General features: G+C 38.4%; 1 protein-coding gene across 2 annotated transcripts in view; it reads right to left on the bottom strand.

Annotated features, from left to right (window-relative positions):
* CBL (Cbl proto-oncogene) overlaps nt 1-26,090 on the bottom strand; it is a 96,388-nt gene that overhangs the window by 29,784 nt on the left and 40,514 nt on the right. For both annotated transcript variants that reach the window (XM_061440564.1, XM_061440565.1), the window contains exons 3-6: nt 5,285-5,431; nt 3,074-3,230; nt 2,115-2,236; nt 1,646-1,783 (exon numbers count right to left, since the gene is read on the bottom strand). In XM_061440564.1, the coding sequence (XP_061296548.1) occupies nt 1,646-1,783; nt 2,115-2,236; nt 3,074-3,230; nt 5,285-5,431 (564 nt within the window). The remainder of the gene's footprint in view (nt 1-1,645; nt 1,784-2,114; nt 2,237-3,073; nt 3,231-5,284; nt 5,432-26,090) is intronic.

Raw genomic sequence — 26,090 nt, 5'->3', positions numbered from 1 at the left:
TAATTAAGGGGTTTACAAGCTTTTCCTGTAAAGGGCCAGTTAGTAAATGTTTCAGGCTCTGCAAGCCACGTAAGTCTGTGTCACATATTCTTCATTTTTTTTTAACAACATTCTGAAAAGGAAAAACTATCTTAGACACAGACTAAAAGACCTAGTCTGTGCGCCACAACTTACCAACTCCTATTTTTATCTGTGGATGACCACAGATTAAAGTGTGAATTCTCAATTTTAAAAAAATGACATTTGCTTCAACCAAAGACCTTAAAACACCCTTGTTTACAGATTTAACACTAAGAGACACCAATTTGAAAGAAAAGTAACAAGAAGCACATTAAGCCACTGAGATCAACTACCAGGAAGCTTCTAGCATCAAATTGCTCTGACATCTGGTGAAGTACCCCCTTTCAGTTCTAACATTACTGTAGAAAATGATGTGTAATGGAAAATGGATTTTCCTAATCACTTTAAAACACAAGTAGTTTTCTCATACCTGGCCAACTGTTAGTATTCTTAGTGCTTACCAACTGCTAATCAATTTGAATTCCCAAAGGAATAGGAATTCTATAATAAATAGGAACTTAAGTCATAAATATTAGCAGAGATTACAAAAACCCATAGCCTGAAGAAATTCTGCTGAATTAAAATGAAGTTAGGATGAAGGCCATTGAGCCTGCTGCCCTCAGGAACATTTAAGTCATCCTAATTTTGCCTAGTCAAATAACTGGTAACACTTTACATTTTTTTAAATATTTATCTATTTATTTATTTGGCTGAGTCAGGCCTTAATTGCAGCATGGGAGATCTTCACTGTGTCATGAGGGATCTTTCACTGTGGCACTGAAATCTCTAGTTGCAGCATGTGGACTTAAGTGCTCTGCAGCATGTGGGATCTTAGTTCCCCAACCAGGGATTGAACCCATGTCCCTTGCACTGCAAAGTGAATTCTTAACCACTGCACCACCAAGTGACACAGACTTATGTGGTTTGCAAAGACTGGTGAAATATTTACTATCTGGCCCTTCACAAAAAAAGCTTATCAACTCCTTGATTAAAATAGAGCCTGTGGCATTGTGCCCTGGAGAAAGAGTATCAGTGTCTGGAGGACAATACTGATGTTGTCAGTGTTGTAGTAGCTCACTCCTGTCTTTGTGTCACTCTTTGTGATCCTTTGGACTTTAGCCCACCAGGCACCTCAGTCCATGGGATTCTTCAGGCAAGTGGGTTACCATTTCCTTCTCCAGGGGATCTTCTCAACCCAGGGATCAAACCCGTGTGTCCTGTGCCTTCTGCACTGCAAGCAGATTCTCTACCTGTTGAGCTCTAGGGGAGGCCCCTGTGTTTGGAGAGTACTATATATTATAAAATCTAATATAGACCTGAAAAAAGTTAACGTGTGGAAAAAAAAGAAAGATAAAATCTACTCAGAGTAACAATGGAAATAGTAGAGGAAAAAATAATTTCACTCAAGGAATCCTTTTTAAATAAAAACAGAAGTCCTACAGAAGTTGAAAATTCAAACAATATAAGCTGTTAATGTTTCCTGAATCTTAACCTGTAGAGAAAACCTGGAATAAAGTCATTAATGATGCAGTTTCACAGCCCTAAGATCCTAGACTCTAACAGATGATAAACAGTAGGTACTCACAAGCCTTCCCTGAAGCCATCAATCAGCGCTTGGAAGAGAGGTTTATTGTGAGGGATTGTCTGGAGAATGTTCCCATCAGCAGTGACATACCCAATAGCCCACTGACCCAGACGAGTACAGCTCAGCCGGAAAATGTAACTGAAAACAGAGAAACAAAACCTTGATTACATATGCTTGCATTAGGGTGGAAGATGAGACAGAGACAAAAATCAAAAAGACCATCAATAATAGATTCTTCAATGACTCCACACCAAAAGGAAAAGGCACAAAAGCTTAATTCTTAAGTGGCTTGAAAGCATTTGTCAAATCATAGTATCTGAATAAGTCAATTCCTCTGATAAACAGACATCAATCCTACCACAGAAATGTGGCCACTGGGGAACTAGTAAAAGATCATGTTTCCTCCTTTTCAGCAAAGGTCACAGAATAAAATTCAGGTGAATAAACCTCTTTGCTTCATTCCACTGACCTGCCAGGTTTGTGAATGAATTTCTGGAGTCGTGCTTTCACTTCATCATATGTCAGGAAAGCCATGTAACCAGGATGAGTTACAGCAAGGCTATTCCAGTTCCTGAGCAAAGAGGACCAGGGCTAAGGAAACAAGAGATCAATCAGACCATCCGGCTCCAAACATACAACCAGCCTCAGAGCAACGAAGAGCAAAAGAAAAATCCACCTCAATACTCAAATATAAACTCTCCATTTAGTGTCACAAATTTTCAACCATATTGTTACTTTAAGGGAAGATAAACATGTTTGGGAAATAAAAACTTTGAAAAGCTAAGAAGAAAATAACACATGCTTATAGGGAGAAGCCTAACTGTGCAAAATACAGAAAATTTTCAAGCAGCTCTAACCTGCTGGAGCTACTAGAGTAATGATGAGGTTAAACAACAGACAAAAACAAAGAAAACAGGGCAAGGTCTGATGTTCAAGTAAGAAGTTCCAAATAAAGGTTTATGCAAGGTTGCATATACACACATTATTTTTAGAAAAGGAAAGGAGTTGTGAACCATCAATGCATCTCAATATTAGTCAAGAATTTTAATACCACAGGAGAAAAAGCTGGAAACATACATAAATGTCCAGTAGCTGAACTCAGGAAGTATATTATACCCATTTTTAGGGTAAAATACAAAAATTAAAATGATGCAAAGAAAAAAAAAAATGATGTAAAGAATATTTAACAGAGAAAGATTATAAATATGAGGAGAATAAGCAGATTATATAGTTACTCTTTTTACATATATATATATACACACACATATAAAATACAGAGTAGTTTTAACCTTTTTTTAAACTATAGTTTCTAGAATAAAAATACTTTTATAATAGGCAAACTCCCAAATATCCAAATGTTATTTTTTAAAAAGGTTCCCCTTCAGAAAAGTGGCAATAATTAGTTCAGCCAACATTTTAGCATCCTACCTGAAAGAGTCTCGTAAAGATATCGAATTCAAAAACTGAAATATAATCATTGCAGGTCAGATCAATAGTGGATTTCAGAGCCATGGCCTCCAGCCCAGAACTGATGGGATGTACTTCATGAAGGGCCTGTCTGAAGCTCTTCCAAGGGACTATTGTCCTAGGGTGGCAGTGAGAGAGAAGGCACAGAATAAGATAGCAGATAATTCCAGGCATTGCTACAGTCAAGGAAAACAGTCTCTTTAAATTCTCAAAATCCACTTTAATTTTCTTAGAGAAACTGAATTATGTTTTACATTGATAACAGAAAAGGCATAAACGATATGTTTCTTAACTTTCTATTGAGTAAATTAATAATAGAGACATCTTTTCCCGCTTTTCTTTGGCAGAATGCCACAAGTTAATCCCCTTTCTCACCTTCAGACATTTGCTGTATTAGAGAAGCAGGAAGAGAGATGAGATTATCCTTTTTGTATTAGAGATGTAACCTGTGGCCAGATCTTCACTTACTGTATTTAAACTAACCTTTTAAAAGCACATAAAACACCCTGATTCTTTTGAGGAACCCACACTATCAAGGACTACACTTGAGGAATATAAAGCTTAAGGTACAAGAAGAAAAGAGTTCTGATACAAATGAAGAAGAAATTATTTAACAAAAGAATGATTAAACTCCAGATATGGCTAGCAAAGGGTACTGTGGGATATCTATTTCTCAAGATCAAAAAAATAAATAAAGTAAAATCTCATTGCCTTTATGTATTCACCTGCCTGATAGAGATCAAGTGGCAATTCAAACTCTTTTCTAAAGTAGATAGTTACTAAGTTAAAGTAACAAAGTTAAACTCATGCCCATCCTCTTCAACTAGGTTTTTTAAAATCACTAATCATTCTATATCTGATGCTTAAACACAACTTTTTAAAATAAAGCAAGCATTTAACATACATCAAATCAATATGCAGTATATACCTGAGACTAACTTAACAGTGTGCATCAATTATATTGCAATTAAAAAAAAAAAAAAGCATTCAAAGAGAGACTTACATTAGGATCTGTATATTCAACTGAAAAATTTTATTGTTTTCTACTTTTTCAGTTCTTTGATTTAAAATTTCAGAGTATATTCAAGAACATTTATATTAATACTGAGAAACAAAAACTTGACTTAAATCATGGGCTTCCCTGGTGGCTCAGTGGTAAAGAATCTGCCTGCTAATGCAGGAGACATGGGTTCAATTCTTATTCTTATTCCAGGAGGATCCCACATGCGTGGAGCAGTTGAGCGAGTCCCTGTGCCACAACTCTGAGCCTGTGCTCTAGAGCCCGGGGACCTGAACTACTGAAGCCCTCATGTCCTAGAGCCTGTGCTCCGCAAGAGAAGCCATTGCGATGAGAAGCCCATGCACCCCAATCAGAGAGTAGCCCCTGCTTGCAGCAACTAAAGAAAAGCCTGTGCAACAGCAAAGACACAGCACAGCCAAATAAATATTTTTTTTTTTTATAAAAAGGACAAGATAACAAAGTGGAAACACAAGCCACAGACATCTCTAATGTTAGTGACTAACAAAGAATTAGTATCTTACAATAGGAAAAAGACAAGTCTATAGGAAAACAGCCAAGTCAGAAAAAGAACCTAGACAGGTGACAAATGTGAAAAGGTGCTCAAGCTCCCTTGTCATTAAGAATATAAAGCAAAATATGATACCAATTCATATTACCAGTGTTAGCCAAATTGCAGAGCTACTGGAACACATGCATACTACTCAAAGGAATAGAAACTGGTACAACCACTTTGGAAAGCAGTTAGGCAATGTATGGCAAAGCAGATGTGAAACCCCTGACTCAGCAATTCCACTCCTAAGTATGTAAGTATTGAGAAACTCCTGCATATGAAGGCAAATACAATTTTGTTTTCTGTAGCACTGCTTGCAATAGCAAATAATTTGAAATGTATGTGTTCATTAACAGCATAATGGATTAGAAAAAAGAGAACAGCATGGGTTTCAACAGAACGGCAAAGGTCTATCTACTTCTTTAAGAAAAAAAACCACAAACATGATCAGAACAACAACAACAAAAAAACTAGGCTAATATTTACCACAGTTGGGAAGTAGTTATGCATATATTCATTATTTTTCTGTTTCGAACTAAACAAAAACCCAAAATACAAGCTTCAGTTCTTCATAGTTTAAATTCATTATTTTGACACTTACTTTTCCCCAAAAGCTTTCCTCCAAAATTCTGCAGCATCTGCTTTAGTAATCCGAAACGTGTCTCCTTGAAAGAGTCCACTTGGGAAGATTCCTTTTAGTTCTGCCAGCATGTGGCTGAAGATCAGGGACAGTTTGGTCAGGTTTCGCCTAAAAATGATCAGAAGTGCAATGGTTAAATGAGAACATAAAATTATTTTTATTTTAAATGTGCTGAATCCACTACACCAGGTGTGTGATTATAATGCAAGAAAGACTGTTGCATTCATTGAAGTCCACTCATGTCCCTCCATTCAAATAGGCATTAACAGGTAAATAAGAAAAAAAAATTTAACAGTAATCTATTTCAAGACTTTTAATCTTAAATTAATAAGGCCTAATAACTGAGCATAAACTTCTGTGAACAAATCTATCTTTTTTAGGCTGATAGATAAAAGAGGACTCAACCAAAAAGTGTAAGAAGTTGTACACTGCTGTAACCATTCACTCACAAAAGAGATGTTAGAAAAGCAAAACATATTATTTCCTGCTTTGCATAAACTAATCTGGATGTTTAAATTATCCCAACTCATCTAAATTAAAAGTAAATTAAAAATCCTCAATAAACAGGACTATTTAAATATCCAGAACACATATTGTCATTAATCAGACCTAAAAAAGATAAGTTTTCCTTTTTAAGGAACTTCTTTTTCTTTATAAAAAACTAAAAACCAACATCCAAACCATGGAAAAATTTCTAAATAAGTGCACATGCTGCTGCTAGATTTTAACAAGGTAACTTTCACCTGACCACCTCTGTTTAATGGTTGTGGTGATAAAGTACCAATTCAATACACCAGATGATGTCTCCACTTTCAAGTGTGTACTTAAATCAGATTATCTCGGTAATCTTTAACGGTACTGCTACAGAACAACATACAGATGTCTTAGATATTGCTATTCACCAAACCAGCTACTATTACAGTTGCTTATTTTCCCTTGCCTCAACAATTAGTATTTATGTATTAAAAGTCAATTCTTGTCATACAAGTAGACGATAAAATTTCAAGTCAATTCATGATCAATTTTATTGCCTCAAAATTCTCTTTAACACAGATTTTTCTTTTCACCATTAGTCCCATCTTTGTCCTTCCTAGATAAAATGCTGCACCAAGTCCCTATAGCCCTAACTTTTCGGTAAAATACTTCTGAAACCTTTCTAATCAGCTTTTCAACAAATCAGCTTAAGTTTTCTGGTATCTGTCTTTTGCACTTGTATCAAGTTTTACTCTAATTTTCCTATTTCTGAAAGCACCAAAAAAGTGATAAAATCAATATTCATTGAAGTCAGTCTAAAATAATTCATATGCCAAATAGCTCAAGTAAGTTGTAAAGCTCAAGTAAGTACGTTGAAAAACACAATCACTTATCCAATCCCTAAACTCCATTAATTGTTTTCCTCTTGGTATTTTAAGAGCCTTCAATTGTTGCTGGTTAGGACAGTTACTATTTTAATAAACAGGAAACAAAAACAGAGACTATTGAGATAGATATATATATATATATATATATATATATATATATATCACAGATAATAATATAGAAAATCTGCAAAGCACAAATTATTCCCAATGACTTCCCAAAGTCTTCAGCAGGACACCAGACTGCACAATGCAGTAAACTCTAATATTTACATAACATTTTGCAAAATGTTAATCCTTAAAGATAAGCAAGAGAGAGTCCTGATTCCCTTAAGATATGCTAAATTGCTGAGAACTATGTGTAAAGAACTATGCTAAACAGTACAGCAGAGTAACATATATGACAGAAAATACACATATTACAAAGTTACAACAGAGATCTTTTTGGAAGAAACAGTTTGAATCCTCCTTCTTCCTGAAAATGTCTTTCCTTAGTTTCTCCAGTGTCATCCTCTCTTGGTTCTCCTACTTGCTTTTGTTCTTCCTTTTTTCCTTTCTATCCTCCTAAAACAGCTATTTCCCAAGAATCTGCTCTAAACTGAAGAATCTGCTCTCCATTTCCTTTCTTTCTCCATGCACTCTTATGACTCTTCCTTTGCTAACTCAAGGATTCAAAAACTGCTTTGCAAAAGATTCCCAAATCTTAGGCCTTGGTAGCTTTCCAACTGCCTACTGTATTTCTCCAATCAAATGCCAGCACCTCAAAGCAACATTCTCAGACTTACACTAACCTTCCTTGAGTGAGGCGTTAATAAATTTGGAATTTGAGATTAACAGATATATACAGTTCAGTTCAGTCACTTAGTCATGTCTGACTCTTTGCGATCTATGGACTGCAGCACATCAGGCCTCCCTGTCCATCACCAACTCCCAGAGCCTACCCAAACCCATGTCCATTGAGTCGGTGATGCCACCCAACCATCTCATCCTCTGTCGTCCCCTTCTCCTCCTGCCCTCAATCTTTCCCAGCATCAGGGTCTTTACCAATGAGTCAGCTCTTCCCATCAGGCGGCCAAAGTATTGGAGTTTCAGCTTCAACATCAGTCCCTCCAATGAACACCCAGGATTGATCTCCTTTAGGATGGACTGGTTGGACCTCCTTGCAGTCCAAGGGACTCTCAAGAGTCTTCTCCAACACCACAGTTCAAAAGCATCAATTCTTCGGCACTCAGCTCTCTTTATAGTCCAACTCTCATATCCATACATGACTACTGGAAAAATCATAGCCTTGACTTAGACAGACCTTTGTTGGCAAAGTAATGCCTCTGCTTTTTAATATGCTGTCTAGGTTGGTCATAACTTTCCTTCCAAGGAGTAAGCACCTTTTGATTTCATGGCTGCAATCACCATCTGCAGTACTACATACAAAATAAATAGCAAGGACCTACCGTACAACAGAGCTATATTCAGTATCTTGCAATAACCTATATGGAAAATAATCTGAAAAAGAATATATGTATAAAACTGAACCACTTTGCTATAACCTTGAAACATTATAAATCAACTATACTTCAATCAAAAAACTTGTCTTTAGTCTATTCCTATACATGTTCAATCACACCACATATAACTACCTACCTTTTAAGGGGAGGGGGACACAATTTCTATACTACCAATGAGACAAAATCCAGCTCAGCTTTGATTTTAGACTTTCCACTAACCTGGGTCTAACCTACCTTTATAACTAATTTCACTAGCATATTCCAGCCAAACTGAATATTTTCAGTTCACTTGCTCAGTCATGTCCGACTCTTTGCGACCCCATTGACTGTAGCACATCAGGCTCCCCTGTCCATCACCAACTTCCAGAGCTTGCTCAAACAGATGTCCATCAAGCCAGTGATACCTTCCAACCATCTCATTCTCTGTCTTTCCCTTCTCCTCCCGCTTTCAATCTTTCCCAGCATCAGGGTCTTTTCCAGTGAGTCAGTTCTTCACATCAGGTGGCCCCAAAGTATTGGAGTTTCAGCTTCAACATCAGTCCTTCTAATGAATATTCAGGACTGATTTCCTTTAGTATTGACTGGTTTGATCTCCTTGCAGTCCAAGGGACTCTCAAGAGTCTTCTCCAACACCACAGTTCAAAAGCATCAATTCTTCAGCACTCAGCTTTCTTTATAGTCCAACTTTCACATTCATACATGACCACCGGAAAAACCATAGCTTGGACTAAACGAACCCTTGCTGGCAAAGTAATGTCTCTGCTTTTTAGTATGCTGTCTAGGTTGGTCATAGCTTTTCTTCCAAGGAGCAAGCATCTTTTTGATTTCATGGTTGTAGTCACCATCTGCTGTGATTTTGGAGCCCCCCAAAATAAAGTCTGTCACTGTTTCCATTGTTTCCCCATCTATTTCCCATGAAGTGATGGGACCAGACGCCATTATCTTAAGTTTTCTGAATGTTAAGCTTTAAGCCAGCTTTTTCACTCTCCTCTTTCACTTTCATCAAGAGGCTCTTTAGTTCTTCTTCTCTTTCAGCCATAAGGGTGGTATCATCTGCATATCTGAGGTTATTGATATTTCTCCCAGCAATCTTGATTCCAGCTTGTGCTTTATCCAGCCTGACATTTCGCATGATGTACTCTGCATATAAGTTATATAAGCAGGGTGACAATATACAGCCTTGATGTACTCCTTTCCCGATTTTGAACCAATCTGTTGTTCCATGTCCAGTTCTAACTGTTGCTTCTTGACCTGCATACAGATTTCTCAGGAGGCAGGTCAGGTGATCTCCTATTCCCATCTCTTGAAGAATTTTCCACAGTTTGTTGGGATCCACAGAGTCAAAGGCTTTGGCATAGTCAATAAAGCAGATGTTTTTCTGGAACTCTCTTGCTTTTTCGATGATTCAACAGATGTTGGCGATTGGATCTCTGGTTCCTCTGCCTTTTCTAAATCCAGCTTGAACATCTGGAAGTTCACAGTTCACATTCTATTGAAGCCTGACTTGAAGAATTTTGAGCATAACTTTGCTAGCGTGTGAGATGAGTGCAATTGTGCAGTAGTTTGAGCATTCTTTGGCATTGCCTTTCTTTGGGATTGGAATGAAAACTGACCTTTTCCGGTCCTGTGGCCACTGCTGAGTTTTCCAAATTTGCTGGCGTATTGAGTGCAGCACTTTCACAGCATCATCTTTCAGGATTTGAAATAGCTCAACTGGAATTCCATCACCCACCTCCACTAGCTTTGTTCATAGTGATGCTTTCTAAGGCCCACTTGACTTCACATTCCAGTATGTCTGGCTCTAGGGGAGTGATCACACCATTGTGGTTACCTGGGCCATGAAGATCTTTTTTATATAGTTCTTCTGTGTATTGTTGCCACCTCTTCTTAATATCTTTTGCTTCTGTTATGGACAAGAAATGGTCCATACCATTTCTATCCTTTACTGTGCCCATCTTTGCCTGAAATGTTCCCTTGGTATCTCTAATTTTCTTGAAGAGATCTCGAGTCTTTCCCATTCTATTGTTTTCCTCTATTTCTTTGCATTGATCACTAAGGAAGGCTTTCTTATCTCTCCTTGCTATTTTTGGAACTGTGCATTCAACTCTTCTCCTTTGCCTTTAGCTTGTTTTCCCAGCTATTTGTAAGGCTTCCTCAGAGAACCATTTTGCCTTTCTGTATTTCTTTTTCATTTTACCTTTTCTTATACATGCTACCCCGATTCACTTTTTCGTCTCCGAATCACTATGTATTTGTTCCTTAATTTGAAAAAGACCCAGCTTAAATGTCAGTTTCCTAAGAGGCTAGCTAGAGGTAACAAACGTCTAAAATATCCTGAATATTTTCAATGCAGTTCTTCTCCATGTCATCTGAACCCATCCTGTACTACAGTTATCTGTGTACACGAGGGCTGAATTCATTTCTGATGTATATTTATATCCTTCTGGCATCATTTCTAACCTTTATTACACCTCCAGAAAATATGTGACTTTATACTATGTGCTAGGCACTAGGGATGGATACAACAATGAACAAGACAAAATTCCTGGTTTTAGAGCACTCCCATTTCCTTGGTATCAGGGTTGTATGAGAAAAAGGCTTTGAAGAAAAACAAAGCAGGGTATGCAAAGAGAGGCCTGTATGGTTGCTGTCTTTAGAGAGGATGGTCTTACGGTCCTCTCTGAGTGGTGATTTTTCAGGCCAATTCTGAAGTGAAGGCAGGAAGCCAGTCTTTGGGTGACTGGGCCATGTCAATATCTTTGACTTTTCAAATAATTTTCCACTAAGAATCTACCAGGTATCCAGTACTATGCTGGATGAGAGATAAAATACACAAACCAAAATATAATGGGCCAAAAAGTTATTTTGATTTGTGGAGTAAGCCACAACAAGGAGAAAGTTATTGACCACAAGGATATAATGGCACCAGGTGCATAAGAACAATCTGAAGTGCTGGCTGAAACAGTTACTGAAAATCAATTTAAAACATTTTCCTACTCAAGGATGCATCTCCCAAAAAGCCAGCTTATATTTCTTAAAACCACCAGAGATGTGCACCATAAGCATCACACTTCTTAAAAGGAAAAAAAAGAAACTATAAAAGCCCATGCATGGATCAGAGTATTTGGTAAGTGGTCTGAGTTGCAGTTCTATTAAAAAACATTTTAAGGCAGTAGGCTTATGGTTCAGTGCCTTCAGGGCAGAATTTAACCAGCAAAATCTGTCTAAACTTGTAACCTTAGAGCAATGAAGCATGATGGATATTTGGGCTTATTACAAAAAATTACATTTCAAAATTCTGTCAGCAGTTACTTCAACTTATACAATGTGCTCTAATATTTCTCCAAAGATGCACAGAGGAACACAACTATTCAATTTTTCTTGTAAATGCACTGAAGACAAAACTTGTCTTTCTTAACTTTGAGTGGTAGCAAAAGCTTTTCTTTAATTCAGTATTTGAAGGCAGTTTTTACTACCCTTAACGCTAACCTTCACATCTAAGTAACTGCAAATTCTACTCTATAGCTTCCATCTTTCTTTTCTCTTGTCCTCTCACAACTTCCCCAGAATCAAACGCTGATTCAGTATGCAGTTGTCAGTTTTTAAAAAGGTTCAGGACTGGTGTGAGTTCTTCTCCCCAACCTCGGGTCCTACTCTAAAAGCCAAAGTACCTTTGTACCTCAGGCCTAATGTAATGGTGTACATGTTTCCATGTATACTTTCAGCTAAAAGGGACTAAGATTTATGTGTCACCAATACATAAGGATACTGAAAATTAAATGACCACTGTTACTGTTTTAGCTTCAAAAGTAAAAAGATAAATACAACCTGACAGAAACCACAATCACCATTTCTATAGATCAAGCAAGACAGTGTTGGAAAGCAGCCTTTATATTAATATGAAACAAACAGAAAACTCCTTAAAGGAGGCCAACCAATGAATTTTCTATTACACAAAATACTAAAACACAAGCTGCCATGTTACTCTTGGCCACAAAGTACTTCGCAAAGAGGAAATGGAAAAAAGAACATAGTATGGGGAGATATATTAACCCTCTATATTAAAGTGTATCTATTAATGTTTAAGTTAAGTACAGAGAACAGTACCATTCTTTTTTGTTATAACGAGAATGTTCCATCCCAAAAAAAGTTTCAAGAAAAAGACTTTTGAGAAATTAATATTAAGAGATTGAGATCTAGGAAAAAAATTCAATGATGACTTACAAAACAATCAGTCCAATGTATTCATAAAGATATTCTCACAGTTACTTTTTCTGAAACTACATTTTGATAGTCAGCTGCTGTCATTCAGTGGCTAAACTGCATAACTGACAGCATGCTGTTTATTCTTTCTACAAAAGAGTACTTGAAAATATATATGATAATAGTCAAGACAACTAGGGACTTCGCTGGCAGTCAAGGGGTTAGGATACCATGTTTCCACTACAGGAGGCACAGGTTCAGTCTCTGGTCAGGGAACTAAGATCCCATATGCTGTGTAGCATGGCCAAAAAATAGGGGGAAAAAGACAACTAGAAATCTAAAATGTATTTCCTGGTCTCCCATTAATTTACTGTGTCCTGCAACAGTTATTTAAACTTTCTGAGCCTCCACTGACTCAAATGTAATATAAGGAAACTGGAACCAATTACTCCCAAAGGTATCTTTCCACTTATAAAAATGTATAAATGTATGTTATTATCACTGATTTGAAACTGGAAAAGAAACCTTAACTTCAGCAGTTTAACTGCATAATAAGATTGAAGAAGTCATAAGAGAAAAAAAGCCAGCACTTTACCCTTATATGACAGAGGGCTAGAAATTATGTCAAGAAACAAGAATTTTTCAAAGTACATTTTATTTCTGCCTGCAAAAATTTAATAAACTTACATCTATGGAATTTAAAAAGTTACTTGTATGAACCGTATATGGGGATAAATTAAAATACTGTTGTCTACTCTAGTACTAGGGGTCTACTAAATTCCAGAATTTGTACTAAATTATTTTACTCAAAGAATTTTATCACTTCTGAAAAAATAACATCAAAAATCATCCCAGCTAAGTGAAAATACTGTCACATGTGAAAATGGTTCAAACTGGTTCAGAACTCTTATTTTTAAAAAGCAAAGAAAGTGGAACTTTCCTCTTGAAAACAATAATTTAGGTAACTGTAGCATCTAGGTGATAGGTATACAATTATTGTAAAATTTTTCCCAATTTTCCTGTATGACTGAAAAATTTTATAATAAAACACTGGTGGGGAAAACCCTAATAATCTATTTTAATAGTATCTGTAGACCCAATGATCGTGTACTTCCCAGGCAGTAAATTTCAGAATGATTAACACTTAATACAAGGATTGACAAACAAGCTGCACACCATTATATAATACCATTTTGGAGCAGTAAAGTATTTCCCAAATAAGGTCACAATATAACTCACTCTGCCACTCAGTCATGGTGTGAGCTGTAAAACCTATACAGATGGTGAGAAATAATCATACTGCTCAACAGTGACATGATCAATGCTTTTAAGTATTTCATTTACTGGTACCATTTCAGGGATAACTGTGTTGCTTTTTCTATTCTTTAAACTCCAAAACTTTATATGCAAGCACCAGTGTCATCCAAAGAACGCTGAGTGAGAACATACTGAGATGACATTTATAACTCAATAGCAGCATCCTCTGCTCACAGTAATCAGCTTTAAAAATAGATACAACGGAACTTCTTTCAGCAAAGCTTCACAGGAAGTCAATGAAGTACTGTTTAACTCTTATCTGCTTAAGCTGCTAAAAAAAAGGAGGGAGGTGAAGCAAAAACCATCACCTATTGAAAAAAAGTACTAAGCCAATATATCTAAAAATATCAATGACCTTTTTTACTTAACACATATTAAGTGTATTTGATAATATACTAATGGTCATGCTTTTGAGACCCCCCAAGTTACATGGTAACAGATTAGAACAGTATTATTCAGAGCATTTGGAGTCATTTCATAGAATTTTAAACCTGAAGAAACACTAATCTCATTTACCAGGTAAAGGGGAAGGCAGTAGCCTGCAAAAGAATCTCCAACATGACCCTCTATTACAACCTTAAAACATAGACTCAATCTCCTTAATCTCCCTACACCAAAATCCTCAATGATTTACCAATAACTACCAAAAACGTTCAAGCCACTCTGCTTAATAAGTCTAAGCATGCACAGTATGGTCCTGATTCACTTTTCCAGACATATACTACTCAATATTTCCAAAAACATTCTATATTTTCCAGGCCCCAGGCCTATTTATATCAATAATCTATGTCTCTCTTTCTCATAGTAACATTAAGAGTTTACTATGTATCAGATAGGCTCTTCCGGTGGCTCAGGCAGTAAAGAATCTGCCAGCAATGCGGGAGACCCACGTTCCATCCCTGGGCTGGGAAGATCCCCTGGAGAAGGGAATGGCTATCCACTCCAGTATTTTTGCCTGGAGAATTCCATGGACAGAGGAGCCTGGCAGGCTACAGTCTATAGGGTCTCAGAGAGTCAGACGCGACTGAGCAACCAACACTTGCACTTTTTTCATGTATCAGATACTTTGTTAAGCTATATGTATACCTCATTTAATTCTCATAATAGTGCTTTGAAACAGAAATTACTAATGCTATTTTACAAGGAGAAACAAAGACTTTAGTAACATCAAATAAGCTGTCCAGGTCACAGAGCTAGTAAGTGACAGAGCAGGTCTGTGATTCAAGAGCCCAGGCCTGCTGGTGTGATAGGTATCATTTCCTTTCCAATGACTATGGTTACAGAAATCTTGCCCATTCAAAATTCATTTTAAACGCTGTCTTCTCAGAAATGTATTCCCAGTCTTCATTTAGTGTCTAGTTTCAAACTCAGACACACGCCTGCCACGCCTCACAGCATCTTGTTCATACTCTCTTCTGGCTTCATCATGTCCCACTGTGTATCAGGTGTCTTATTCCCCAACAGGATGACAACTCCTTAAGGGCAGGCGCAGTGAGGGTGTCTTGTACACTCTATCCCCTGCAGTGGTGAGCACACTGCCTTGCACTTAGACATTCCATAAATTTAGAGGATTGAAAAATATTCCTTATTTTTTAAATAAACTTTTTATTATGGGATTTTAGATTTACAGAAAAGCTGAAAAGATGGTACAAGGCATTCCCCCATATACCCCTCATTCAATGGTGTCCCTTAATAGTACCATCTTATATTCCTGTGGTACATCTGTCAAAACTAAGAAACTGTCAGTACAGTGCTATTAACTAAACCCTAGACTTTATCCAGGGTTCACCAGTTACTTTTTCCATTAATGTCCTTATCTATCCAGGGATCTAATCTAGAGTACTACATTATATTTATCCACACATCTCCTTAGTCTCCCCTGGTCTGTAATAGTTCCTCAGTCATTCCTTATTTTTCATGATCTTAAACTGTTTTGAGGAGTACCAGTTACATATTTTTGTAGAAGGTGTCTCAGTTTCTATTTAGCCGATGTTTTTCTCATGCTTTGACTGGGGTTATCAGCTTTATGGTCACAATACCACAGAGGCGCCTAACTCATCACATAATACTAGAGAGCACATGAAGTCCCAGGACATCACTGGTGATATTAACTTTGACCACCTGAGTAGGTACCTAACTCATCACATAATACTAGAGGGCACATGAAGTCCCAAGACGTCACTGGTGATATTAACTTTGACCACCTGAGTTAAGGCACTAAGGATTTGCCGTGCTTCTCCACTTACTACTGGAAAAGATTTTTTTTTTCACAGATACATTCCTTCTTTCATAACTCATGTAAAACAGGGCACTTATACTCGTCACTATTTTTAAATGATTAATGTGATACTCTCATTAAAGCACACACTATAAAGACATAGTATTTATAAGTTAATACCTTTGGTTTTTAGTGCATTTGGAAAAAACAAAAACAGCTTAAAACTCATTGAGAACATTTAGCAAATGTTCACTAAGTTACATTAACTTAAGGTACTAACTATCATCATTTCCTAAAGAGGTCAAGAATATAATCAGACTTCCCTATCTTTCAAAACCACCTCTGAATTTACTCACCCCAAATTCTGAAAGGTAACTATGTAAGTTACACACACTGGAGCATCTATGTGCAGCTAAAAGCAAATTAACCCTGAGAAATGATTACTATTTCTCTATGTGTGCATGCTTAGTCGCTCAGCTGTGTCTGACTTTTTGTGATCCCGTGGACTGCAGCCCATCAGGTCCCACATCCATGGGACTTCTCAGGAAAGAATACTAGAGTGGGGAGCCACTCCCTTCTCCAAAGGGTCTTCCTGGAGAAGATGCCCTCGAAGGATCGAACTTTCATCTCTTGCGCTGCAGGTGGATTCTTTATGGTCTGAACCACCAGGGAAGCCCACTATTTCTCTACACCAGTGACTTAAAGAATATACAAATACATCAGTAACATAATACAGAAATCTCCAAAACTTCCCATACCCCTCAACAAGTGACAAGAACTACCAAGCACCTTCAGAAGTTTTATCCCGTGAACTTAAAAAAAAAAGTTTAAAATATACAGATATACAGACAAATTATATACCGAGGGAGAGACAGCTCTAATAGAATCTAATCAAATACGTAAAAAGCGTATCAAATTTTCATTAATTATTTAACTCCTGAGTATATGATTTATCAGACATCCATTTCCATTTCAAATACATGGCTTCCCAGAACAAACACAGAGTAACTACAAGATTTTGCTGTTCTCTAAAGTTGGGAAAGAAGAAATTTTCTGTATCTAACTGAATCTCCTCTATGTGGAGGCATCAAAATCAGAGAATCTTTATCACTGCCATTTTCTGCAATGTATTTTCCATGAAAAATAATTCTCCTCAAGTTCAAGAATCTGTGTCTGTACAACTCTGGTGTTAGTATTTTACTTAGTAGTATTTAATTAGCAGCATTTTACAAAATTTAATATGGTTTTATTAAAAAGCTATAGATAAAGACAACGTCAGAAGGTCTTCCTGGCCCTGACCAGTTATCAAAGCAAACTCACACATTTAGGCAGACTTTGCTGAGGACTAGAGTAAAGTGTCAAAAGAGCATGGGTGGGAGAACCACTAATTAAAACTAATATGTTTTAGGAGGCTTCTTGGATTTTAAAGAATAGATGGGATTTCAAAAGACAATATGGTAGGGCAAGGGATTCCAAGTCAAGGTAATGACCAAAGCAAAGGCTCAGTAGAAAAAAGTTCAGGGACTGGCAAATAGATGGACATGGGCTTCCCAGTAGCTCAGTGGTAAAGAATCCATCTGCAATGCAGGAGATACAGGTTCAATCCCTGGGTCAGGAAGATCCCCTGGAGAAGGAAATGGCAACCCACACCAGTACTCTTCCCTGGAAAATTCCATGGACTAAGGAGCCTGATAGGCTACAGTCCATGGGGTCGCAAAGAGTCAGACACCACTGAGCGACTGAGCATGGGCTAGACTGTAGAATCATGGCAGCATGTGATAAAACTGAGTAACACAAGCAGGACTCAAAATGTAGAGATTTAATTACCATGATGAGGGAGATTACAGATGCAACAGGACATCATTAAGGGTTTGGAACTGAGGAGTGACATTGAATCTGTTTCAAGGCCATAAATGATAGCAGTATGCAAGATGAAACAGACAGGAAATGACAAAAAGCAGCAAGCTCAATCAGGATAGTACTGCAGCAGAAAGGTAATGGGAGCCCAAAAATGGACAGTAAAATAAGACAGATTTGAGAGAGACTGCAGAAGTAAAGGGAGAAGGCAATGGCACCCCACTCCAGTACTCTTGCCTGGAAAATCCCATGGACAGCAGAGCCTGGTAGGCTGCAGTCCATGGGGTCCCAAAGAGTCGGACACGACTGAGCAACTTCACTTTCACTTTTCACTTTCTTTTTTTTTTTTTCATATTTGACCTTCTATTTTATTTTATTTTATTTTTAAACTTTACATAATTGTATTAGTTTTGCAAATATCAAAATGAATCCATCACAGGTATACATGTGCTCCCCATCCTGAACCCTCCTCCCTCCTCCTTCCCCATACCATCCCTCTGGGTCGTCCCAGTGCACTAGCCCCAAGCATCCAGTATCGTGCATTGAACCTGGACTGGCATCTCGTTTCATACATGATATTTTACATGTTTCAATGCCATTCTGCCAAGGGAGAAGGAAGTGGCAACCCACTCCAGTGTTCTTGCCTGGAGAATCCCAGGGACAGGGGAGCCTGATTGGCTGCTGTCTATGGGGTCGCACAGAGTCGGACACGACTGAAGCGACTTAGCAGCAGCAGCAGCAGAAGTAAAACCAAGAAAACGAGATGATTAGTAGGAGGGAAGAGATGATGAAACTGAGCCTGCGCAGCTGAGAGTAGAGTCTTAAAAATAATATGCTAATAAAATTAATACGTTTTTTAAAAACTTTTTGTTTTTTTATTGGGGTATAGCCAATAAACAGGCTTCCCTTGTGGCTCAGCTGGTAAAGAATCCCCATGCAATGCGGGAGACCTGGGTTCAATCCCTGGGTTGGGAAGATCTCCTGGAGAAGGGAACAGCTACCCACTCCAGTATTCAGGTCTGGAGAATTCCACGGACTTATGGAGACATCCATGGGGTTGCAAAGAGTCGGAGGACTGAGAGACTTTCAGTTTCTTTCATAGCCAGTGAACAATGTTGTGGTAGATTCATGTGAACTGCGAAGGGCCTCAGCCATACATATACAATAAAGCTAATATTTTTAAAGGGCTTACTGTGTGTCAGGCATTTTATATTTTTTATTATTTAATTAATTTTCACACACAATCCTCTCAGACAGATTCTGCTCTTACCCCCATTTTATAGATGAAAGAAACCCTGGCTGAAAGAAACTAATCCAAGCGTCAGTCTCGTAACTAATGCCTGTCACCACTATATAATCCTAACCGAGGGAACTTACAAGAGGAAGCTGGTTTGCTAATGAAGAGGACACATTCAGTATTCAGACATGTTGAGTGTGAGATGTCTGAAAGATATTACCATGGCCTGTCTAGCAGGAAACTTGGGAAGGAGGTAGCAAGTAAGGAAATAGATTTGTGAGTATCTCTATAAGGCCGTTTACACTGTTGAGAATGACCTATCTGCTAATTCACTCACGTGGGATATCAAAATGAAATGGAGCTTTTATCAAATCAACATATTGTATGTCTTAAACTTACAGAACGCTGTATGTCAATCACATCTCAATAAACTTCTAAAAGTTTAAAAGAAACTGAAACACCATTTGAAAAGATTTGGAATTTCTCCCTTTGGGAGTATGGGGGTATGTAGGATGGAGTCAGAAAAGGACAGAAGTGGCAGGCTTCTCTTATTAAAAATATATATATATAAAAAAATATATATATATATATATATATAAATGTGTGTGTGTATATATATATATATATACACACACACACACACGTATCACCCTAAATACTTGCTCCAGAGAAATTAAAATACATATCCACACAAAGACTTGGACATGAATGTTCCTGTTAACTGCATTTATAGTAGCCAAAAACTGGAGACAACTAAAATGTACATCAATGGATAAACAAATTGTGGTAAACCCATATAATAGAATTCTACTTAGCAAGCAGAGGAATAAGCTACTCATATGCAATGTGTGTGTGTGTATATATATATGAAATTATTTTATTGATCCAGCGACTTTTTATTTCTACCACAGTTCAGTTACTACCTTGGTCCAAACTACCACCATCCCTCCCAGATTACTGCATCTGACCCCTGACTGGTCATCTTGCTCTTTCTGCATTGCTTGGCAACGAGCTTAACTAGGACCAGGGGTGGCTCCTAACATCTTCCCAAGGAACCTCCACCTCCAAAGTCTCTAGCTACCAGGAAACTGGTTCTCAGCAACTCCTATAAAGAGGTGGCACCAAACATACTTTTTTTACCTCACTTATCACATTGACCCCCATAAACAGAGAGAGTACAGGAGTACAATGGGGGAGGTTGAGCCCCTTTCCTGGAGCTCACTCCCAAGACACAGCCAACTATGCTTGAGCACGTCTCTCCACAAGACACCAAGAAAATATGGGTCTCTATACAGGCCCATCCTTCCGTCTATGAATTCAAGCCCGATGTTCACCTAGAATGCACTGAGAGCAAGATTTCAAAAATGCTTGCTGGGACTTCTGGGGCAGCCCAGTGGTTAAGACTCTGTGCGCCAATGCAGGGAGACTGGTTCAATCCTTGGTTGGGGAACCAAGATCTCCGCATGGCCAAAAAGCAAAAGGTAAATTAAATTAAAAAAAAAAAAACTTGCTGAAGACAGCAGAAGAGACACAGATGTAAAGAACAGACTTTTGGACTCTGTGGGAGAAGGCGTGGGAGGGAAGATTTGAGAGAATAGCACTGAAACACGTATATTACCATATGTAAAACAGGCAACCAGTGCAAATTCGATGCATGAAGCAGAGCACTCAAAGCTGGAGCTCCGGGACAACCCAGAGGAATGGGGTGGGGAGGAAGGTGGGAGGAGGGTTCAGGATTGGGGGACACATGTGCACCTGTTGCTGATTCATGTCGATGTATGGCAAAAACCACCAAAATACTGTAATTAGCCTCCAATTAAAATAAGTTAATTAAAAAACATACTTGCTGAATGAATACTTGCATAAAGAAAATTTCAGTAGCCTTTGAATCATGCCATTTCTTTTTTAAAAGTAATGGAAAATATACACGACATAAAATTTATTACAACTATTTTGAAGTGTATATGTACAACATTTCTCTTAACATTTTCCCCCTCCCATAATTTTTCAATGAGTGTATATCTCTAATTTTTAAAAAATCAAATACTTAGGTCCTGTGGTATTAAGCAGTGCCTTAATCACTCATCAAATCTATGCATAGATTTGCATCTAGTAATTATGCATCTAGTAATAAAAAATACTATTTTTAAAATAAAAAGGTACTATTCAGTCATATACAGGCCTAAAGAGCCCTTCACAATGTTTCATGTCAAGAGAACTTAGCTTGGGGCTTCCCTGGTGGCTCAGTGGTAACGAATCCACCTGCCAATACAGGAGAGACAGGTTCAATCCCTGGTCTGGGAAGACTCCACACACCACAGAGCAACTAGTAAGTCCGTGTGCCACAACTACCGAGCCTATGCTCAGAGGCCAGGTGCCGTAACTACTGAAGCCCGCGTGCCCTAGAGCCTGAGTTCTGTGACAAGTGAAGCCACTGCAATAAGTCCACACGCTGCCACTAAGAGCAGGGTCCGCTCATCACAACCAGAGAAAAGCCCACGCTGCAACGAAGACCCAGCACAGCCATAAATAAGTACAGAAATAAAATTATTTTTAAGGAAACAGAGAACTTAGTTCAAACTCACTGTTAACAGAAATAATGATGAAAGATTTCCTTTCCTAAAAAGCCACTTAGTTAGTGGCTTTTTAGTCATGCCCTTTTAAGTTAGAACAGAACAGAAGAAAAGGGATCGCTACAATCTGGCTCAATGTTACAGGGTAAATAAAACATTCAACTAATTATTTTAAATGTAAATAAGAAAAATACCATAAGAATAAGAATGAAACAAGTTAAGATATAGTAACTCTGAATACTTAAATCATTTAGATATATTTTATTAGATGCTAAGCAGGATGAGTGTTTTGCATGTAAAAGGAGTAAGGGAAGGGTTTAAACAAAGAGGAAAGAAAAATGCTAATGGGAGTTTTTTATTCCATTTCTGTAACAAATTTAATACATAGGGTTTTAAGCTTTCAGAACAAAACATACACTTCAGGTTCAATAAACAGCAAGTAAAACTAAACATATATATATATATATGTTTCCAGGATTCAAGTTCACTATGTTTCTAACATTTTCACGCTACTAGGTATCTCTAGCAAGCATTTGCTGCTTTGTATACTACAGTCTGGCAAAAAAGACATTCTTGTAGCCAACTTTTGAGCTTGTTCTTTAAGATGTCCTAATTTAAATGCAGTTGTAGACTTCACAAGTATTATGGTTTTAGAGCAAGTCTTGGTTGGCACTATTAGAGCAAAGTGATTACAAAAGGTTTTCGTGCATTCTACTCAACATTCACTGCCTACTTCTCTATACTGCTCTGGTCTTATAAAGTCATCACTGATTCTTTGAGGGGAGGCAAGGCCAGCGTACCTTCATATTCCCTATCTGCATAACCAAGCCTATGTTCTGTTAGATATATTCTGAGTGAAATTCTCTTGCTATGTGAATACCTAATCCTATAGTAAATCACAGTACTGAATATTTGCCTGTTCAAAAGACAGGTCTATTAAAATGTTTTAACTTCCCCAAGTTTATATAGTTTATCATTTCATATACTACTTGAAATATGGCCTCCAAGGGATCGTTTCTGTAATATGAAATGAAACACACAATCATTATTCCTTTAGATTCAAACCAAGAAAACCAAAGTAATCGTTAACAAACACTTTGGAGGCTAGCTTAAATTAAAAAGGCCCTGGCACTTAATAACTTCATACACTTGGGTAACGTAGTCTAACTTTCTGAGCCTTGGTTTCCACATCTATAAAGTGAAAAGGCAAAGGTCATGCTCTTTTTGTTCAACATAAAAGAGAGAGTGCCCAATTGATATGTGTGGTGAGACAGGGAGTCAGTAAAGAAGATTAGACCACATTTGAACTTTTCAAGCATACAGAAATCACATGATAAATATTAATGGTATCTGAATTTGGAAAACCCAAACCCCAAATTAAATTTTAGACTGAGACTCTTACTTTCAGCCAAGATGGAATTTGCAGGGACTGGGTATGCCCTCTCTGAAAGAACTAAAAAACTGGACAGAATATATAAAATAATGGTTTCCAGACCGTGGACATCATGCAACAGAGGACTGTGATCCCTAAGAGAGGGGAAACAAATGGAGGTGAACTCTTATGGCTGATTACACTTACTGCATGGAGTTTCCAGGTCTCAGCACTCGGAGGGGGGACCCAGGCAGAACCTGACCGTCTCTTCAGTTGAGAAAACAGAATCGAGTCTGGGGAAACCATGGCAGCTGGAGTTCTCAGTACAGAATACAAGAAAGGAGAGACATGCATAGAGAGCACAAGCTCAGGAAATCCACAGCTGAGCACCGATGAGCAAAGGGCAATACCTGAGGTTGGGGACGACCCGTATGAAAGGAGCACAGGACACGCCCCAGTTCTCACATAGGCGGCGGCGGAGGAATCTTATAATTCAGAGAGCACAGGTAATTCTAACACACAACTAGATTAAAAGCTATTCATCTATCTGGAGAAAACTCTTAAATTTGAAGATACATGCCCCCAGTGTTCATAATAACACTATTAACAATAACCAAGACATGGAAGCAACCTAAACGTCCATCAACAGCTGTATGGATGAAGAAGATGTGGTGTGTATGTGTGTGTGTATACGTGTACACACACACACACACACAATGGAATATTACTCAGCTAAAAAAAAGAATGAAATAATGCCTTTTGCAGCAACATGATGGACCTACAGACTATTACATATCTTCTGTCACCCTGTTTGTTTGTATATATACACTGAGCACATCATGAGATGTGCTGGGCTGAATGAGTTACAAGCTGGAATCAAGATAGGTGGCAGAAACATCAACCACCTCAGATATGTGGATGATACCATTCTAATGGCAGAAAGTGAAGAGGAACTAAACAGCTTCTTGATGAGGGTGAAGGAGGAGAGTGAAAGAGCCAACTTTAAAACTAAATATTAAGCAAACCTAAGATCATGGCATCCGGCCCCACTGTGCTATGCTTAGTTTCTCAGTTGTGTCCGACTCTGTGACTTGCGTTTCTCCAGGCAAGAATACTGGAGTAGGTTGCCAAGCCCTCCTCCAGGGGATCTTTCCAACCCAGAGATCAAACACAGGTCTCTCGCACTGCAGGCAGATTCTTGACCATCTGAGTCACCAGGGAAGCCCAAGAATACTGGAGTGGGTAGCCTATCCCTCCTCCAGGGGATCTTCTCGATCCAGGAATTGAACTGGGGTCTCCTGCACTGCAGGCAGATTCTTTTCCACCTGAGCTACCAGGCCCCATTACTTCATGGCAATAGAAGTAGTGACAGATTTCCTCTTCTTGAGCTCTAAAATCACTGCAGATAGTGACTACAGCCATGAAATCAGATGATTGCTTCTTGGCAGGAAAGCTATGACAAACCTAGACAGTATGTTGAAAAGCAGAGACGTTACTCTGCCAACAAAGGTCCATATAGTCAAGGCTATGGTCTTCCCAGTGGTCACATACAGCTGTGAGAGCTGGACCATAAAGAAAGCAGAGTGCCAAACAATTAATGCCTTCAAACTGTGGTGCTAGAGAAGACTCCTGAAAGTCCCTTGGACAGCAAGAAGATCAACCCAGTCAATCTTAAGGCAAATCAATCCTGAATACTCATTGGAAGGACTGACATTGAAGCTGAAGCTCCAGTATTTTGTTCATCTGATGTGAACAGCTGACCCACTGGAAAAGTCCCTGATGCTGGGAAAGACTGAGGGCAGAAGAAAAAGAGGGTGTCAGAGGATGAGATGGCTGGATGGCATCACTGATACGATGGACGGGAACTTGGGCAAACCTCAGGAGATGGTGAGGGACAAGGAAGCCTGGCACGCTGCAGTCCATGGAGCTGCAAAGAGTCAGACACAACTGGGCAACTGAACAACATATTTATATCTGAGTATATACATACACACAAAATGGAATATTACTCAGCTAAAAAAAGAACGAAATAACACCATTTGCAGCAATATGATGGACCTAGACCCAGATAATCACAATGGTGTGATCACTGACCTAGAGCCAGATATCCTGGAATGTGAAGTCAAGTGGGCCTTAGGAAGCATCACTACAAACAAAGCTAGTGGAGGTGATGGAATTCCAGTTGAGCTATTTCAAATCCTAAAAGATGATGCTGTGAAAGTGCTGCACTCAATATGCCAGCAAATTTGGAAAACTCAGCAGTGGCCACAGGACTGGAAAAGGTCAGTTTTCATTCCAATCCCAAAGAAAGGCAATGCCAAAGAAGGCTCAAACTACTGTACAATTGCACTCATCTCACATGCTAGTAAAGTCATGCTCAAAATTCTCCAAGCCAGGCTTCAGCAATATGTGAACTGTGAACTTCCTGATGTTCAAGCTGGTTTTAGAAAAGGCAGAGGAACCAGAGATCAAATTGCCAACATCTGTTGGATCATCAAAAAAGCAAGAGAGTTCCAGAAAAACATCTATTTCTGCTTTATTGACTAGGCCAAGGCCTTTGACTGTGTGGATCACAATCAACTGTGGAAAATTCTGAAAGAGATGGGAATACCAGACCACCTGACCTGCCTCTTGAGAAATCTGTATGCAGGTCAGGAAGCAACAGTTCTAACTGGACATGGAACAACAGACTGGTTCCAAATAGGAAAAGGAGTCTGTCAAGGCTGTATATTGTCACCCTGCTTATTTAACTTATATGCAGAGTACATCATGAGAAACGCTGGACTGGAAGAAACACAAGCTGGAATCAAGATTGCCGGGAGAAATCTCAATAACCTCAGATATGCAGATGACACCACCCTTATGGCAGAAAGTGAAGAGGAACTCAAAAGCCTCTTGATGAAAGTGAAAGTGGAGAGTGAAAAAGTTGGCTTAAAGCTCAACATTCAGAAAACGAAGATCATGGCATCCGGTTCTATCACTTCATGGGAAATAGATGGGGAAACAGTGGAAACAGTGTCAGACTTTATTTTTGGGGGCTCCAAAATCACTGCAGATGGTGACTGCAGCCATGAAATTAAAAGACGCTTACTCCTTGGAAGGAAAGTTATGTCCAACCTAGATACCATAT

Source organism: Bos javanicus, chromosome 15 (genome assembly GCF_032452875.1).
Source record: "Bos javanicus breed banteng chromosome 15, ARS-OSU_banteng_1.0, whole genome shotgun sequence".
Taxonomy (NCBI): Eukaryota; Metazoa; Chordata; class Mammalia; order Artiodactyla; family Bovidae; genus Bos; species Bos javanicus.
Note: the sequence above shows the minus strand (reverse complement) of the source record. Positions and strands in the feature narration are given on the sequence as shown.